This window comes from Sinocyclocheilus grahami, unplaced genomic scaffold (genome assembly GCF_001515645.1).
Source record: "Sinocyclocheilus grahami isolate Dianchi unplaced genomic scaffold, SAMN03320097.WGS_v1.1 scaffold1601.1, whole genome shotgun sequence".
Taxonomy (NCBI): Eukaryota; Metazoa; Chordata; class Actinopteri; order Cypriniformes; family Cyprinidae; genus Sinocyclocheilus; species Sinocyclocheilus grahami.
The window spans coordinates 115,394-128,499 of NW_015506780.1; the positions used below are offsets into that span (position 1 = coordinate 115,394).

Below are 13,106 nucleotides of genomic sequence, written 5' to 3' on the forward strand. Positions count from 1 at the left end.
TTACAGACCCCAAACATTTGGACAGTTGTATTCTGTATATTGCAAGATATTGCAGCAAAAATGTTGGTGTCACTGTGAGAGTATGTTATGTGTCTGTACCTGTGATAGATTTTACAGTCTCGCTTGACACAGTCTGTCCGATCAGGTCGTACTGTACCAGGCTGGATGACTCAGGTGGGACCTCCACAGAATGCTGCGGGCCTTTGGTCCAGGTGTAGATCATCTCAGTCTTTGGGTAGGCATCTGACACACACAACAGAGCTGTCATAACAAGCCCTTACATGATATATAGAATATATGTGTGCATAACACTAACAATCAGACCATATCTGTGGCATTGTGTAATTCCCAGTGGAAATGAAAAAGACTAATGAGATTAAACAGAGAGTAAATGGACACTTCTGCTGCAGTCTCCTGATGCTCCGATTTTTCTCCAGAGTAAAAAAAGCCTTGGGTAAACTGAAAACAAATTAGGCAATTGCTGGCATATTGCTGGAAACTGCAGATGACTGGGAAATATTTGTTTATATTGAGATTTATGATTGCAGATTTTGGTAGCTTTGGCAAATCTCTGCACAGTTTGAGACATTGGTGAGATTGTTGTTCTAGTGGAGTTACATGTGAGATTTATTTGATCAAGATAATTTAATTTCATTGCCACACTGCAAAAAAATAAATAATAATTAAATAAATAAATAATAATTCTAACTTCCAAGATTTAACCTAATTTTTGTCTTTTTTCAGTATAGTATCTAAACATTCTTAAATAACAATGCATTTACTAGAGAAGTAAAAATACTATTAAGTTTTGTTTTATGAAAAACTGATCAAAATTAAGTGAGTTCATGCTTTAAACAAGAACAATTATCTGCAATTATCTGTAAGAAAAATGTATTTTTTGCCCTTGAAGTTTAAGTTTATTTTTTATAACCTTACTGACATTCTTTCTTGTTTTAAGCATAAGCCTTCTTCATTTTTATGCATTTTTCAGAAAACAAGACTTAATACCTTAAGTCTTAAGTGAATATATCTTGATTTAAGAATGTTTAGATATTTGTCCTGGAAAACAAGACAAAAATATTGAGGAAGAAACAAAAAAGATATTAAAGAGATCTCATTTGTGATTTTTCTTTCCAAAAACTGCTGCAATTTGGCAATAGGAAGAACGAACTCCACCATATCAACAACTGTCTCGATTTAGCTATTTTTATTTCACCAAAGGAAATAAAGGAGTTAATACTTCAATTAAACATATTTGAGAACTTTATTATGTCTCCTGAGCTATGAAAGAGCAATCTTTGAGCAATAAATCTTCCTCTGGGTATGCCTACGCATGTAACTGTGCATATTAGTCCTCGAGCTCAGGGTCGAACGGTCGCCGCTTAGACACTGATCTTTCCTCACTGCTGCCCACTTCCTGCACTGTGCGTGCCAATCTCAAATCCGAGCCAAACAGAACAATCATCCTGACACAGAAATCAGATCCGCTGAGATGTTCTCCTGCTCGGAATCAGACAGATTTCATTTATGGGGGAGAAATCCATACATCAAACGGCTCATGCTCTCGGAGTAGAGACTGACTGCACATCCGGGAGTCCGTCAGCACGTTCCCTGTGCTCCTGTCCTCCTTTGAGATCATCATCATCATCATCTCTATCTTCCTTAATTCTCTTTTTTTCTCTCCTCCTCGCTGTCTCTTTCTACTTTTCTTTTCTGAACCCCCACACACTGGGAAATAGAGCAGAGGAAGTGCTTCCAAGACATCCACCAACAACCCCATGAAAATAGAAAGAGAGTGAGCAAGAGAGAAGAGAGAAGAGAGAGGGGACAGAGAGACTAAGCAAGTTTTAATCCAAAGTAACGCTGGGCATGACAGAATTTTTCGAGGGGAATTGAACGAACCATGCGGGAGAAAGAGATGGATCAGTAAAACATGAGTATAATTACAAACTATATTCTGAAGACTAGAACATGTCAGCACAAAAGTTTCTGTCACGATGCTTATGTTTTGTTTCTCGTTGCCAGGGCATTGCTAAGTGGTTTCCAGGGTTATTAAAATGAACTAAAATAAAACCATTTTCTTTACTTGAAACAAAATGAATGTTAAATGAAAAAATTAATGAAAAATATAATAATAATAATACATATTATTTTAATTTACATTACTACTATAAAATCACAATACCAATATGTATGGCTGCCTTAATCTCTTAATTATTAAACATTAAACCAATGAGTTTTTATGTCAGAAAGTAAGAACGCAGAGCTAAGGAAGTAAGGAAATGCAGTATCCGCAAAACTATTTGTGATATAAACCAGTGTGTTTATAATTATGACAATTACATTTCAACTATTATGATAACAAACATCAGATTGCAATATCAAGCACCGTAACAAGCTTTGGGAAGATGGTTGGTGTATGCGGTGTTCAAAAATGTGACCCAAACTCAGAGCAGGTGCAGATATGAGTTTTACTACAATCTGAGACACTGAAAACACCAGATCACAAGATGCGTTTGTAAACGAACAAAGTGCCGTGCTTCACTCTGAAACATGCAGCGCATATATTTATTTAATTAAATCGCAGCCTTTGATAATGGTACTACAATTTCGGTTTTAAGGTATAGTTCTTGTTCAAATCAGTAATCCTAACTCTGAATGATAGTGACCCGAGCAAACATCACTAATACATGAATACAGAAGAAAGAGAATGACATGACATGAGAGAGGAGCAGAAAACTGTATCAGAGTGCAAAGGAAAGATTGTAAACTGAAAACGAGAGCTGTTATAGGTCTGCGCAGTCCCGGGGCAGGAGGGAAAGCTGTGGTGACCTTCTCGGCTCTACAGGGGATGAACAGCTCTCTGTCTAGATGCTTCCCCTCCGGCCCAGAGAAAGGACAGAAAGATGTATAAGAAGACAAAGAAGAGAGAGCAAGATATCCATCAGCACATTAGTGCAGTCACCACTAAAAAACCAAAACATTGAGATCGTCCTCCATCACAATGTCACAATGCGCCAGCAGGAGCTCTCTGGACTGATTTTATCTCCAGATCTTCCAGCAGTCTCCATAAAAGAGCCCTACCCACCTGCCACATATTCCCATTTGAGATTACGGCTTCTTTTCAGATTTCTCTTTCTGTTCCTGAACTTTTTTTTTCACGTTTTCGTTTTCATTTTTGCTGACCGACTGTCATGAACAGTCCTGCTGATTTGGAGATTCTTTGTTCAGTTTTTAGAATATGAACCAACTCTGTATTTACACACTCGGAAGAAAAAGTCATTTCTCCTTTCTGCTTTTCAGACCTCTAAGGTATTTGCTCTTAAATTAAACTTGTAGTTTATACACTGTGTATATACTGTATTTATATATGTATTTTTTTTCTCTCCCAAATAAAATTATGAATGTCATGAGTTTGTATTTGCTTAGCCAACTATGAAAAAGTAATTCTAGATGAAGAACTATTCAGTGTTTAAACTAGCAGCCAGGGCAACATACTGAATTTATTTTTTTGTACCATAAAAACTCAAAGATCCTATGTTAAGAATGCAATACTAGCTTACTGCATACTATGCAGTGAACATTGAATACTGCATGCTATTTAAATTTAAATAAATATTTATTTATACAAAACTTGACAGTCTGACAAAAAATTGTAACATTACTTGAATGGTCAAGTTGAGCACATTGCATTGTGGGACGCAGTATCCCATGCAGTATGCTCTGCTGAACACTACAATTTTTTGGCAAATGTAGTAAGCAATTCAGCTATTCCACACATAAAATGTACATACCATTTACTGTATATACTATTGTTATTTTGGGGTCAGTAAAGAAATTAGTACTTTTATTCAGACACATTCAATTGGCCAAAAGTGATGTTTCAAATAAATGCTGTTCTTTTGAACTGTTTTCAACATTTGTAATAATAAGAAATGTTTTTTGAACCGCAAATCAGCATATTAGAATGATTTCTGAAGGATCATGTGACACTGAAGACTGGAGTAATGATGCTGAAAATTCAGCTTTGTATTTCAGTAATAAATTACATTTTACAATATATCCAAATACAAAACAGTACTTTTAAAATGTAATGCTATTTTACAGCATTAATGTATTTGGTCAAATAAATACCGCCTTGATGAGCATAAGAGACTACTTTCAAAATCATAAAACATCCCAAGGATTCCAACTTTTGAATGGTAGTGTATATACTATATGCAGCAGAAATAGTATGCACAGTGTGCTGTTCTGAACATAGCCATGTTTTGACAAACACAGTCTCAATTCTGAATAGTATACAAGCATACTACCCAATAGCAGTATGCTATTCTAAATCGGCCACCTTTCCAATGTGTGTTTTTGGTGTGTTTTAAGATGAAGTGATATTTGCATTCTAGAATGCATTTGACGGGACAAAAACAAATGCAATTAAATTCAAACACGTTATCAATAGGTTTGGTCTTTTCCTGGAAGCTTTTGAATTTTAAATTCGCATGCTATAAGTGAATTTTGTCAGCTTTTAGAAGTTCACTAGCATATAGATGAACTTCAATTCTGAATTTGTAGGGTCACACAAAAGAAACCCTCAAATAATCAATTCTGTTTCCCGTATAAATTGTTTAGTCATCTGACAGTGAAGAGAGAGAGAAATCCATTTTTAAAGAAGGAATTATTTAAGTGCTCTTCAAGAAATGCTTCATAAGTAATGTTCTTCTCCTCACTCCAAACACACTTAAACTGCCATGTTCCTTTACTCTGAAATATCTGAAGCCTCAAATCATGCTTTAGTGTTCTGTGAAAAAATCAACATATATAGTGTAATCCTCACAGCTGCCAAACTTCAGAGGGCAGGAGTGGCCATCCATTGGGAAATCAACGAGTCTCATTGGACATTCTGCAATTATTGTCAACCTGTGGAAAAAACACAGATAGAAATGGTTAAAATATTGAGGATGTGATGTCCAGCAACACCTTCAAAGTTCTTTACACCAAGTAGGACATGTTGCTGGATCAACATCCTTTTCTTTCAAATAGCTAGAATTGTAATGTTAGCCTTAGGGTGGCGTTTGAGGCTTCAACAACATTCATATCAACCTGCCATTTTCCACTGAACACAACTGTTGTTGCAGGATCAACAAAAGATGATCCAGGAACACATCCTACTTGGCATAACGTCGGTCACCCACGAGCAAATACAGTCTGCCAAACTCTTTTCAGCGTATGCGTGCTGTACCTCATAGTGTATAGGATGGTGCCGTTCTTCATGATTCTGAAGAGTCTGTTGGGTGCCGTCATGTTGTGAGCCACTGATCTTTTGCCGTTCCTGAAGAATGTGTCGGGGGTCCAAACTTTGGTCACCATCAGGTTATTTAGCCGGAGGATCTCCACCGGGCCATCATACTTCAACCGCCTATCCACCCATGTCTGGCGGAAGAACACGTCCATGGTGTACTCCTGGAAAAAAGCACAGATATAGAGCAGTCAAAACAGCACACAAATCAATCTGACTTACTCCTGACAGAATGCTTCATTAGAGTGGTTCAGTAAAAAGCAACTTCTCAATAAAAAAAATATATAAAATCCACCATAATCTTGCAAAAACACTGTCTACACACTTAAACAAACACTTCCCCTCACGCTGACAAATTGTGCTCCTGCCAAATTCCCCTGTAACCCTTAAAAACAACATCAAAATGAACTCTATTTACTTTTTAGAATAATCCTGATATGAACTCAAGGATTTCTCATCAAATTCTTCCAAGAAAGAGTTTTCTTGTAAAAACTCCACTGTAACCCTTAAAAATGACATAACACCAATTTGAACCCTATTTAGGCTACTATTTAAAAAATGTCTCAAACTGTGCAGATTCACCAAAAGTATTAATACCAAAGTATGCAATCTAGTCAGGTCAAGGTCTCAACATGAACTTAAGCATTTTCAATCAAATTCCTCCAAAAAAGAATTTCCTTGTAAATAATAAAATAAAATAAATAAATAAATAAAAATGAACCCTATTTACTTTTTAAAGAAATGTCTCAAACTGTGCAAATTCTTCAAAATACTAGAGTATACTAAAGTCAAGGGTCTCAATATGCGCTCAAGCATTTCTCATCACATTTTTTGTAAAAAATATCCCCTGTAACTGTAACACAACAAGGTTGCGTGGGTGGGGAAAAATAACATTAACCAATAATATTATAGGATTTTTTTTTCAAAGTTGTAAATAAAACAAAGATGGAGTATGTTTTACAAGTAAATACAATAAAAAAAAAATTCTACTTCAAAATTTCACATTTAATTGAATGTGTTACTTGACATTTCTTTCTAATTCTGAAAATTGTTTCTACACAATTTTTTGTTTTGTTTTTTCAGTGTACTGGAGAAAACCAGCTGAATATTCTGTTTCACTTGGAAACATATAACAATACGGAAATTAAATGGATTTTGAATGTCCTTTAGTGCATTCCTTTTTGCTGGTTTTAATACTGCAGGTACCAATCTGCTCTAAACACTGTAAGTTTGGTCACATTTAGTGCTGTTATGCTCTTGTGCGAGGTGCTGAACCTCATATTCTTCTCAGGGGAAAATACCTGCTGAAATTGTTGACTCAATCACAAATGTTTTTTTGAATCTCTGCCACACAGTACTTGATTCACTCTGACTAAGCAGATAACTGCACCTTGCACTGATCTAAATGGCAAGCTACCTGAATTATTTATTTTAATAATATCTCAGCGGATGGATATGACACCTTATATAACAGCTGCTTGTGCACACACACATGTACACACACAAATCCAACCTGTTCACACATAATCACAAACATCTCAGAGCACTCACCATCTCCACATCGGAAACTGGGCCGAAACTTGTGACGTAAATATCAGTCTTCACTTCCGTCACTGGACCTGGTCGGACAGAGGAATCAGAATCACATTAAACCTCTTATGACTAGAAATGCACAAAACTGATGTGATCTATGAATGTGACCCAAACCAGGTATAACGAATGAAAAAATGGATTAACACAGGATTGCTTTTGCTTTTTTTGCTGTCAAAGTCAACATGAACCCACATTCTCGACTCATTTGACTTCTATAATGAGAAAAAATGCTGGACAGGACTTGATTTGTTCAATCAAGAATTTATTTGATGGTATAAAGTGTGTGTTTCAAATCAGAATCAGAGGCCTGAATTATTTATTTTAATAATATCTCAGCGGATGGATATGACACCTTATATAACAGCTGCTTGTGCACACACACATGTACACACACAAATCCAACCTGTTCACAAACATCTCAGAGCACTCACCATCTCCACATCGGAAACTGGGCCGAAACTTGTGACGTAAATATCAGTCTTCACTTCCGTCACTGGACCTGGTCGGACAGAGGAATCAGAATCACATTAAACCTCTTATGACTAGAAATGCACAAAACTGATGTGATCTATGAATGTGACCCAAACCAGGTATAACGAATGAAAAAATGGATTAACACAGGATTGCTTTTGCTTTTTTTGCTGTCAAAGTCAACATGAACCCACATTCTCGACTCATTTGACTTCTATAATGAGAAAAAATGCTGGACAGGACTTGATTTGTTCAATCAAGAATTTATTTGATGGTATAAAGTGTGTGTTTCAAATCAGAATCAGAGCTAAATGTGAGTCACAGCGGAGTGGAAAATCTGTAATTATTTGCTAATATTGCATAACTTTTATGACAATGTTAAGCAGCATTAGATAACAACTGCATTAAGATTTTAGAAAGGCACATTACCTACAGTATTACGGTAGTCTAAAACAACACCTAAACAGCTATTTGGCTAAAAGGAATAGTTCACCCAAAGATGAAAATCTGTTGAAAATGCACCCTCTGGCCATCCAAGATGTTTGTTACTTCAGAACAGGTTTGGAGAAATGTAGCATTAAATCACTTGCTCACCAATGTATCCTCTGCAGTGAATGGGTGCCGTCAGAATCCATATTCAAACAGCTGATAAAAACTTTGATGACTTCATCACTGAATAAAGCAATATGGATAGAGGACTCATATTTTATCCAGAAGCAACAGTTTGAAGTTAAGAACATTGTAACGATGGGTTTGTTTCATACAAACACGCAGCTTTTCGCTTCAGCAGACGTTTATAGATGGAGTCGTGTGGATTATTTGTGCATTCTAAAAAATGCTGCGTTGTTTCAACCCAACTTTGGGTCAAATATGGACTAATCCAGCTGTTGGGTTAAATTTTTAAATTACATTTTTAACCCAAAAGTTGGGTCAGTCCATTTTTGACCCAAAGTTGGGTTGAAACAACCCAGCATTTTTAGAGTGTAGATTATTGTGATGTTTTTATCAGCTGTTTGGACTCTCGTTCTGAAGGCACTGCAGAGGATCCATTTATGTGCAAGTGATGCAATGCTACATTTCTCCAAATTATGAAGAAACAAACTCATGTACATCTTGGATGTGACATCAGTCAAAAGGAAAGTCAATTCTGAGGCATATTCTTAAAAATGTACACTGTCAAGTACTGCACAATATGTTTGTGTATTAGGAAAGGAAGAGTCTGTTTGGATTTCACTTTTCCCAGTTTTCTCTGACTGAAACAATTTCTCCTTTATTTATCTACTTTTACCAAATTCTTGTGGAGAGAAAAATAAAATGATAAATAAATAAACAAATAAAGACCAAAAGTGTAACTGAAAACAGACTAAGGCACTCAAAGCTCTAAATCACATGATTAATCACTGAACCGTCTCATTGGCTGAACTTGTGAGGTTTGAACTCCAAATGTTCTAGAGGTTCTCTGACAGATGCTTGAGTAAATCACCTGAGAGAGAAGTGCCTTCAGTCAGACACAAGAAAATGGATGATCTGTCATTAAACAGACACTCTGAGCATCTCTCACAGTTGACAACCATGAATTCTACAGAAATATGAAAGACAGGAACAATCTCACTCAGTCCACTGCACACAAAAATAAAAAAGAGATCTTTTAAATATCTAAAGTAAGTAAGTAAATGGAGGTCTCCTGCTTTCAGATGCATCTCCTCTTGAGATTCAAAAGAGATCTCATCAGTGCCTCAAACTGCACAGATTTGACCAAAAGACCAAAGTATGCAATCACAAGTCAAAGGTCTCAATATGAAACATTTCTCATCACATTTGAATACTAAGCTGCTTTTCATATTCACTTTATCTATACTCTTACTGCAGGACAATTATCTCATTTGTTTCTATTGAAACACAAAAGGAAGATTTTCAAACAGAAAATCAAAAAAAATTTGCAATACAACAACAGTTCATACAATGTAATTATTATTATTATTATTAATATTATTATTATTATTTTAGAGTTGTAAATAAAACAATGTTTATTGGAGTACATTTTACATGAAAATACTATTTCAGTCTTTCTACTTCAAAATTTCACATTTGATGCAGTTACTTGCCGTTTCTTTGTAATTATTTGCAAAATTTAGCAATTTCTGAGAATTGTGAGAAATATTTGTGAAAATAGTTTGAAAGTAAATCCTACACCTTTTTTCAGTAGTGATTAGTCAAGTAAAAAAAAATAAAAAAACACATGAAAATACTATTTCAGTCTTTCTACTTCAAAATTTCACATTTGATGCAGTTACTTGCCGTTTCTTTGTAATTATTTGCAAAATTTAGCAATTTCTGAGAATTGTGAGAAATATTTGTGAAAATAGTTTGAAAGTAAATCCTACACCTTTTTTTCAGTAGTGATTAGTCAAGTAAAAAAAATAAAAAAACCTTTTAAGTATCATTAAATAGTCCATATGACTCATGCTCTATGTTCCAAGTCATCTGAAGCCATAAGGCAGCTTGTATGAGAAACAGAAACTCACAATTTTAGCTTGTCATTTACAAAAAAATCTTTCTCTTGACCAACTGATTTCGGAGGACTTGGAATATAGTGGACAAGTCGTATAGATTACTTTTATGGTGCTTTTTTTTTGTCACATGCACCATTGATCAAATTTGCTATTTTTATGTTCCACAGAAATGATAACAGGTTTGCAACAACATTAGAGTGAATTTTTACTTTTGGGTGAACAATTACATAATATAGTATATTTTGACAAGTGTATTTCTTCAAACCCAAGTCCTCATGGTGCAACAATCAGACGACAACAACAAGGCCAGTGGTAAGAGACGCGCCCGAGCCCTGATATCTATCATCTCTGAAGCACTGCATTCTTTGGCAAGGGCAACTCATGCTATCCTACTAGAACTGTGAACCCACACCATCTAGCTGAGAGCTGATCAAGCCCCTCCAGCCTGATCCAGCGCCGCTCGAGAGCTCTTGTCATGTGAAGGTGGGTGTGCTGCTCTGTTTGGAGAGATGTGCTCTCTGCCTCTTCACTAAAGTTGCATAAAAAACCCTCATTCCCAGAGCTACAATCACATCCTGGCATTACGCATAGAGAACCACACTCTTTGATTTGACTATTTATTTAATGGGTAAAAAAATTTAATGAGGGAAAGGGAATAGTGGAAACTGATGTGTGCAGCAAGTCTTGATGTTTTTCTTTAGAAACTTTCATCAATAAGTCATTAATCAATATTATGTAATGATTAATACAATCTAGTATTAATACAATCATATAATCTAGTAACGTTTTTTCATGCTATTAATGAAGCTATAAAGTGTTACATTTTACACGCGAAGTTTAATATCCAGATCTTTTTGACTATTTTTTTAATTTTCAAGCACACTCTAAGGGGTTAATACTGAAGTTTCAAGCACAATGACTACAGTGACTACACAATGACTACAAATCTTTCGTGCTATTGTACTCAAGAATAGAGCAACAATAAAATTGTTCGCTCATTACCAGCAATTATATAGCAGCGAATCATTTGGCTTCGCAAAACAGGTTAAAACGCTGGTGCGCGCTGTTTAAAGATAGGAGAGTGTGGGGAAAGTGAGCGGTTTACGCAAACAAAGCGAGCATCTCTTCCTACTTAAAAAGGCTTTCTCGGCGTGATTACATAACTAAACTCGCTTAAACAACCAAACGGCACCAATCTAACAGATACATGAGAGCAGAGAAAGAAAGTGGGCAGCAAAAGGACATTTGGAGTTGGCTTACACCTCCATCTCCCCTCAGAGGACACCGACCCTCACCAAACAAACAACACTTGGTAAACAGCATGCGACCTGCGTAAAAACACAACATTTGGAGAGCTCGCTTTGCGCGAGAAGCTTTAAAAGTAACGTGAGCTTTTTTGGGCCAAATGATTGTAAAGATTTTGGCACGTACCCCCAAATCCAGGTCGGAGCCTGTTGTCGTATCCATCCAGAAGTCGGTCCAGAATGCGTGTGAAATTTTCCGGGTATAATTTCTCATCCTTTCTGATCTGTCCAGATATTCTCTTTATGCTAAAAACAACACATAGCAAACTGAAGCATTTTAACATTGCGCACACATGAAATAAACGCCTATTTTTCGTATCAATCAACAGCACAAACAGTTCAAAGACGCCTGGGTTTGTCGTTTGTAACCTCGAGGCGTAAAGATGCCATGCGTAACGCTCACATCCAGTTGGAACTCACCAAGCCGCCACACACAGAAAGTAGAGGAGAGTGGAAATAGAAGTGGGGTACATCGCAGTCACCATCTCCTTCTTGGCAGAAACCATGTTTACATGCCATTCTTTAAGCCTTCTTCACATTTCCCTTCGCCAAACGTCCCGAGGAAAGATCGAGGAAACGTGCGGCAGCGCGCAAGACGCGCTTCACCATCACCCGCAATGCCGTGCCAGCGAAGCATCCAAATCCAGAACTCGCTCTGCGCCCGATGGATCGCCTACTTCCAAACCCCAATCTCAGTGGTTAAGAGAAGCATATGGTGAAGCATCCTGTGGAATCGTGCGTCTTGCTGTGAGGAGGTTAGAGGAGAGAGAGGAGGACGCGCTGGGTTCCTACACACTTGCCTCAGTGCCAAAACTGGGACGTGCGTCCGACGCGTAACGCTCTCACGAGCGCATTTAAGAGAAGTCTGCCTGCGAACGTTTGTGCAAGATCACTTTGGTGATGTAGTGGCGTCATTGCGCATGAACTCACTTTACGCAGCAATTCTCATGTCCGATCTTGCCCGTGGTAAACTTTGACTTTGGGGGACGGGTGTTAATTGATCTTGGCAACTAAAAGGTGCAAATTTGAATTCTCACATCCTGGCATTACGCATAGAGAACCACACTCTTTGATTTGACTATTTATTTAATGGGTAAAAAAATTTAATGAGGGAAAGGGAATAGTGGAAACTGATGTGTGCAGCAAGTCTTGATGTTTTTCTTTAGAAACTTTCATCAATAAGTCATTAATCAATATTATGTAATGATTAATACAATCTAGTATTAATACAATCATATAATCTAGTAACGTTTTTTCATGCTATTAATGAAGCTATAAAGTGTTACATTTTACACGCGAAGTTTAATATCCAGATCTTTTTGACTATTTTTTTAATTTTCAAGCACACTCTAAGGGGTTAATACTGAAGTTTCAAGCACAATGACTACAGTCAAATCTTTCGTGCTATTGTACTCAAGAATAGAGCAACAATAAAATTGTTCGCTCATTACCAGCAATTATATAGCAGCGAATCATTTGGCTTCGCAAAACAGGTTAAAACGCTGGTGCGCGCTGTTTAAAGATAGGAGAGTGTGGGGAAAGTGAGCGGTTTACGCAAACAAAGCGAGCATCTCTTCCTACTTAAAAAGGCTTTCTCGGCGTGATTACATAACTAAACTCGCTTAAACAACCAAACGGCACCAATCTAACAGATACATGAGAGCAGAGAAAGAAAGTGGGCAGCAAAAGGACATTTGGAGTTGGCTTACACCTCCATCTCCCCTCAGAGGACACCGACCCTCACCAAACAAACAACACTTGGTAAACAGCATGCGACCTGCGTAAAAACACAACATTTGGAGAGCTCGCTTTGCGCGAGAAGCTTTAAAAGTAACGTGAGCTTTTTTGGGCCAAATGATTGTAAAGATTTTGGCACGTACCCCCAAATCCAGGTCGGAGCCTGTTGTCGTATCCATCCAGAAGTCGGTCCAG

The 13,106-nt window shown here is 37.0% G+C and overlaps 1 protein-coding gene across 1 annotated transcript; it reads right to left on the reverse strand.

Moving 5' to 3' along the window:
• LOC107571492 (gamma-aminobutyric acid receptor subunit alpha-4-like) lies at window positions 1-11,785 on the reverse strand. Its single transcript, XM_016257809.1, has 7 exons — window positions 11,595-11,785; window positions 11,302-11,420; window positions 7,318-7,385; window positions 5,237-5,457; window positions 4,832-4,914; window positions 100-243; window positions 1-32 (listed from the first exon to the last, which is right to left on the reverse strand). Exons 1-7 carry the CDS (start codon window positions 11,678-11,680, stop codon window positions 1-3), a joined length of 753 nt encoding a protein of 250 aa, XP_016113295.1. The 5' UTR covers window positions 11,681-11,785.
• Window positions 11,786-13,106: the final 1,321 nt, after the last annotated feature.